At 43.3% G+C, this 6,144-nt stretch overlaps 1 protein-coding gene across 2 annotated transcripts in view; it reads left to right on the top strand.

The window, feature by feature from the left end:
* Positions 1-6,144, top strand: part of CHN1 (chimerin 1) — a 47,841-nt gene that overhangs the window by 19,250 nt on the left and 22,447 nt on the right. Inside the window, exon 2 of one of the 2 annotated variants that reach the window (XM_041403297.1) lies at positions 322-399. In XM_041403297.1, coding sequence (XP_041259231.1) covers positions 322-399 — 78 coding nt within the window. Of the gene's footprint in view, positions 1-6; positions 400-6,144 lie in introns of those variants that run through there. The other variant, XM_041403296.1, reaches the window with a different exon arrangement.

The raw sequence follows: 6,144 nt of genomic DNA, 5'->3' as shown, positions 1-6,144 counted from the left end.
AGCGCCGAGCCCCGCGCCCCGCCGAGCCCGTGCCCTCCATGGGCGCGCCGCCCGCCCCAGCAGCCTAGGCTGCGGCATGGTCCGCGCCGCCCCGCCAGCCCGAGTGTGACACAGCCGGGCGCGGGCGGGCGCCGCCTCCACGGCAGCATGCCGGCCAGGGAGCCCTGGGCAGCGCACCGAGGCGGCGGCAGCGCCGGGCACCGCGCCGGGCACGAGGGCCGGCAGCGCGATCTGCTGCTCGCAGCCTTGGGCATGAAACTGGGCGCTCGCAAGGCGTCTGTGACAATCTGGCAACCTCTTAAACTCTTTGCTTATTCGCAGTTGACGTCGCTCGTCCGAAGAGCAACTCTGAAGGAAAATGAACACGTTCCAAAATACGAGAAGGTTCATAATTTCAAGGTAAGACGTTTTCCTGTCTAATTTCTTTTTCAGGCAAAGGGACTTTAACTCGTGTTTTGAAATGGGTCTGGTATCGCAAGGAAATCGTAGGTATGCACACCGCGACTTTCTAGGAACTTAAAAGCTGCAAGTAAAGCTCATTGCCGGTTATATCAGTGCGGCAGGCTTAGAACGTGCAGCAGAGGAACCGGGATTTTGTTGTTGGCTGCTTGTGTGCACGCATTTGTTTCAATGATATTTGCTATATCGAGTTACCTCTTTTATTTAGAATTGGTTTATACTGAGAGAGATGCTAAAGGTGAGAAAAACAGCAAAGTTTTCTTTCAACTCGAATGTAGTGCAGTTTTACTTTCAATGTAAAAAAAAAATCTCTTAGGTCTATAGTTAAATGACTAAATTGATTTTATCTCAGTTTGTCGATGGTAAATAGCTTTGGAGGTAAGACATGTATTCTGCTGCATCTGGATTGAGCAGATGGTCTGCATTTCCCTCAGTTTCTGGCTTTTCTCCTGTGTCAATGATTGAGTGTTGAAACCAGCGTGGCTTATGCCATGAGGCTATTGGACATGCTGGCATCAGCAACCACCTTGTGTTTTAATAACATTTACTTAGTCTAATATGTAGCTTCTAGTTATTGTTTTAATTACTTTAAATAACCAGTGTTCTTTGGTAAGAGTGAGACATGTCAGTTCAACGTTTTTGTGTTTTGTGTCTGTCTGTAATAGGTGTCCAGTAAGAACTCAGTAATGCAACCTTTTTTGGTGGTCAAATACATTAATTTTAAGACCATGTAAATTGATGTTTTACTGGATTCCTGTAGATGACAGTACAAATTTCATATATATAATTTGAAGGCCAGATGTTATCTTTAATGTAAAAAAAAAAACTCAACAAAAAAACCCTACTTTTAAGAGAAGGGCAGATTGTTAATATAATACAGGCATCTGATGATATAAGCATCCATTAAATGGCTCCTGTTTTCAGTTTTGATTTCCATCACGCACACATGTCGGAATGTGGGAACATCCACATGCATGCACATATATTAATTTACCTATCCTCCTTCTGACTTTATTTAAACCACCTTCTGGCTTTTGAGTGTAGAGAATCACCAAAAGTGGAAACTTTATGTGATCAGGATGTTTTGTTTCATTTGAGTACTTCCATTAAGCACAAATTTGAAAACCATGTACAGAATGGTATGTAAGAAGTGTTTAATACGAATGCTTGGCATAACATATTTGTGCTGGCTGACAGTTCAATGCAGAGCATTTTTTCACAGGCTCCTGAGGTGTCCTAAATATCTGCAATGTCTTGCAATTTTCATTTGTTCCTTAGAGTTTGAAGATAATTCTTGCAGATGCCAGCAGATCATGATTTTCCATGTACTACAGTGTATGTAGGATAATAAGTATTTAATTTTGCACATCTGTGTTCCCTATTTGCTTTTCTTTAACATCCTGAAACATACCTGTTTTGAAAATAATCTGATAACCTGATTTTCATTCATTCGTGTTTGTTTATTTCTGTTTCTTCCATGGAAAGTTTCAGAGCTGTGAGTTTTCCAGTCTTTTCCAAAAACAGGCTGTATGTCTGCTCCAAGGTCATAGCCATGGCATAAACTTTCCACACAGATTGTTTTCTTTATAATAGTTGTACTGTAGTTCCTTTATACATACTGTTGCTAGAAAAATATACCTTCAGAAGTCTATTCTGAAGTCAGTGGAATGGAGTTGCCTTTCACAGATAATTTCTGGTATAAAAGACTAGAAGGGGACAAACCCCTTACAGGGTATGCTGCAACCAGCCTTCCCATGGAAGGAATGCTGCTGGCATTCATGAACTCTAAATGTGTCCACTCTCCCATCAGAATAAAAAGCAAAAACATAAGCTCTTAGCAAGTACTGTGTTATGGCTCTAAAATGCATGTTAGCTTGTGTGCTTCTCTCCTTTATAATTTCTTTGCATTTGTCAGGGTTTTTTCCTCACATGTATAGATGTCATCATTTAAAATGTCTGCATGAGTCTCCTAGGTTGCCTGCCAAGCAGCAAATCTGCCACCCATGTGGAGAGGAAGGAAATGTCAGGCCCAGAGTCTTCAACCTAGACTTTTGAAACAAACCAAGAAAAGGCAACTCAGAAATTAAATAAATTTATCCAGTTCAGCTAATCAGCAGTGACTGCTGTCCCCAGAGGCTCCACAGCAAACAGGAGTGTGTCTGCTGCTCTGTACCTCTGCAACTAATCTGCTTTTTGTGCTGCAGGCACAAGGCACCAGATAGGGACCCCTAACCCTCTCCCAGCAGCTTCTTTGATCAGTCACATCGCTGCTCACAGAAATAAAGGGGTCTCAAAAATCCTTTTATACTGTAAATGCTGCGGCATGCTAGTAGAGAGAGGAGAAATGGAGAACCACAGATGCACAACAAGCAGCGGTGTTTCCTTGGGGAAGGGAAGGTGACAGCTGCAGCCGCTCCAGAGGCAGCCTGGCGTTAGCAAACATCCCAGAGTTGACCGCAGGCTGAGGGATCTCAGTTCTCCCTGCACCTCCTGCCTCTGTGGGGTGGGTGTTTGGGGACTCAGGTGCAGTTTGAACACTCAGACTCTGTTGCCTGCACAAAGCTCAGGTAGAGGAACGTGGTGTCAGAGGGGCAGTGTAGTGAATCCTCATTACAGGAGTGCAGTGCTTAGGGGAGGGGTGAACATGAAAGGTGCTTTTAAATCATCAAGAGGTCTGCTGAATAAATCCATTAACCTATGTTTTGCTCCGAGGGTTGTTTGAAAGAAGAATGTAAAGACAGTTTTACTAGGAGTGCTGACATGGCAGGGTTTTTGAGAGGACTTAATCTTACTTAAATCTCCTGGAATGTGAGTTGTCTCCTGCCTGAAGGGAACAGGCTGGGTAGCCAGGGTGACAGGGAGCTCTGCAGGCAGAGCTGGTCGGTAATGATCTCCAGCTCTGTAATATTCTCCTGGCTGGGGAAGTCTGTTCTCTCATGAGCACATCTCAAATGCAAATATAGAATGCCTGAATTCTCTTAAATTAATCTCCATAAGTAAAGAAAGGGATGATTATTTATAAATGTCAGTTCTGACTGAGTTTTAAATGTGTGTCCTTCAGGATGAAAGCTAGATGTGAAAAGTATTCTCCTTTTAAGCATATTTTTGCCTTTTCCAATTTATAAAAAAAATTAAATTAATATTCCTGTGTTCTTCTCTATAAATCTAATGTAAAAGACCCATTTTCTAATAATTCAAATATATCAGATTAAAGAGGCTTACATTGTTTGATAGAGCATTTTATTTAGCTCTAATTGAATAATGGAATTTGATATGACGGTGGCTTGATTTGGTCTGTCTTTTTGCACGTTTGGATTACTTTTGATTTCCCTCTGTTTACTGTGCTTTTCTGAAATCCAGCACACTGAATGAGGTCTCTTGTAAAATGAATCATAAGACCAAATGAGGACAGTCACTTCATCGTCCTCAAAATTTCAGCCCCACCTTTTCTCACAGAAAGGCTTTTACTTTCCTTCAATTCACTTACCATTATGGGGAATAAATCTCCCCACAGGTTGTGGTACAAATGTATCAGCACGGACAGGGGGGTGTGTGTGTGATGGATATCAACTTCATTCTTCCACCCGGTGTAGGTGAACAAGAGCATCTTCTATTTGGAAGCTCTGGGAGACCTGTGCTCTTGGAAGTGCTGACAAGGAGCATAGCTGAAGCCCAGCTGATATTTAATCTATTCAATAGGTTTAAGGATAGGAAGCAGCTGGGCACTTCTGGGCAGGCAGAGGAAGGAGGAGATTAAGGCAAGAGAGGAACTGCAAATCTGAAGGGAAAAGGGGCAAGGTGCTGTGTGGATGGAAAATGAGAGGAGGACCAGAGGAAGCTCTGGGTTGGAAGGTGTGAAGTGGGCTCTAGCCCAAAAGACTTAGATAGCCAAGTAATCCAAGCAGGGTTTAAGATTTTCTCCATCTTCTCTCTCTGGTGAGGCAGTTTATTAGGGTAGTGAACACATAGGATTCCCCTTGCTCAGTCCTCTGCACTTTCCCACTCTTCCTCTACTCTCCATTTCTGCTCTTGGTTTGTTTCGAAACATCACCTAGTTTTTTGCTGATAAAAAGGTGCAGCTGATGAGGTACCTTCTGCCCTGGGTCCACCCTCTCTGACATGGAATATCTTGTGCATCTCCTCACCACCTGGTGCTGTGCCTTGGGCTTGGGCAATGACCTCACTCCTTCGCCTGCTGTTTGCGTGGCGCTGGGGAAGGAGATAAAACTGTGCTTGAAAAATGTTCTTGATAAGGAGGGCAATTGTGGAAGAGGAGTTGGGATTAATGGGATGATAGTTTGAAAGGAAGAGAAAGGTGAAAATCTGAGATTAACAACAAGAAATCTCCTGGGTTGTGAAATTTGTTAGTCAGTGCAATAACCTTCTCATCACTTGGCAAATTTAAAATAAGCCTGGACAAAACACCTTAAAGGTCTTCACTCCCCTTCAGCTTTTGTGACTCATAGGCCCTGGGGAAGTTTTAGCTCCCTTGGCTGGTTACAGGTATTCCTTCAGACATCTCTGGCTCCTGATGCCTTGAGCCAGCAGGACACCCTGCAGGTGTTTCTTACTGCCGCCAGTCCGAGGCACAGACCCGCTCTTCTGCCTAGGTTAGTGCCATGGTGCTTCACTGAAGCAAGAAGGTGTCTGTGCCTGTCAGGGCTGAAAGCTGTGCTTCCATGCATCATTTTCCCCAGGGTATTGTCTTGTTTCTCTCTTGCATTTCACAAACCAGATCTATCTCCAGAAGACTAATTTTTTGCTATCTCTTTGTGCAGTGCTGGGTACTCTCATGCTGTTTCCTAGTCACTATCTCACTAGTGCTGTGGGCCCAGTCAGTTAATTGTAAAAAATAACAGTTGCAAGGCTGCTTGCTAAATCAGTCAACACTAACAACATGATTCCCTTTCAAGCCAATAGTTCTTTCAGAGAGATGTTTTTCCATGGTTGCTTAAAGTGAGTCAGCCAAGCTGCTGCTGAGCCTTGTTTGTTGGGATTCCTCATCCCCCTCCTCGACTGAAGCAGTATCCTGGCTTTCTCTTTGAGGATTTGAAAGGCCAAATGGGGAGCTCCAGATCAGAGACAACTGGAGGTGGAATATTACCTTAAATATGCGCAAGGAGTGAAGGCTCAAGTGAGGACCAGTCCCTGGAAAGACTTTGCTAGTATAGACAGACTCAGGCATCACTTTAATCAAGAGACTTCTGATATTAACAAGAGTTACTCTGCCAATGAAATTTGTAGCACATCTTGGAAACAAATAAACCCACCTGGCCCTGGCCCAGATTTTACTGGGCTAACTGCATCTATGCTGGGTGCTTTGCTAGTGTAAGAAGTCATAGCACCTCACTTCTATGCCACATCTTATTCTAGAGAGCTTCTCAGTAGAGCCATGCCTAAACACTGGGAAACTGGGAGATGGAAACTGCAGAAGTGCTTCAAAAAGGCCAGAAACTATAACAAACTCTTACTATATTAAGCAGAGCCATTTTTCTGTGACTTCTGACATGAACTCATTTCTATTTCTGATGTTCTGAAAACTGGGGCAGATGCTGATTTGGGGTAAATTGATCTAGTTCCACTGAAAAGAAGATGCTGGATTTTTTATTAGGAACATAACTGGCACTGGACATGTTTTTTTAAATATCTTTAATTGAGCCACTGCACTAATATGAATATTCAGAG

Source organism: Onychostruthus taczanowskii, unplaced genomic scaffold, assembly GCF_017590055.1.
Source record: "Onychostruthus taczanowskii isolate IOZ18803 unplaced genomic scaffold, ASM1759005v1 scaffold20, whole genome shotgun sequence".
Taxonomy (NCBI): domain Eukaryota; kingdom Metazoa; phylum Chordata; class Aves; order Passeriformes; family Passeridae; genus Onychostruthus; species Onychostruthus taczanowskii.
Note: the sequence above shows the minus strand (reverse complement) of the source record. Positions and strands in the feature narration are given on the sequence as shown.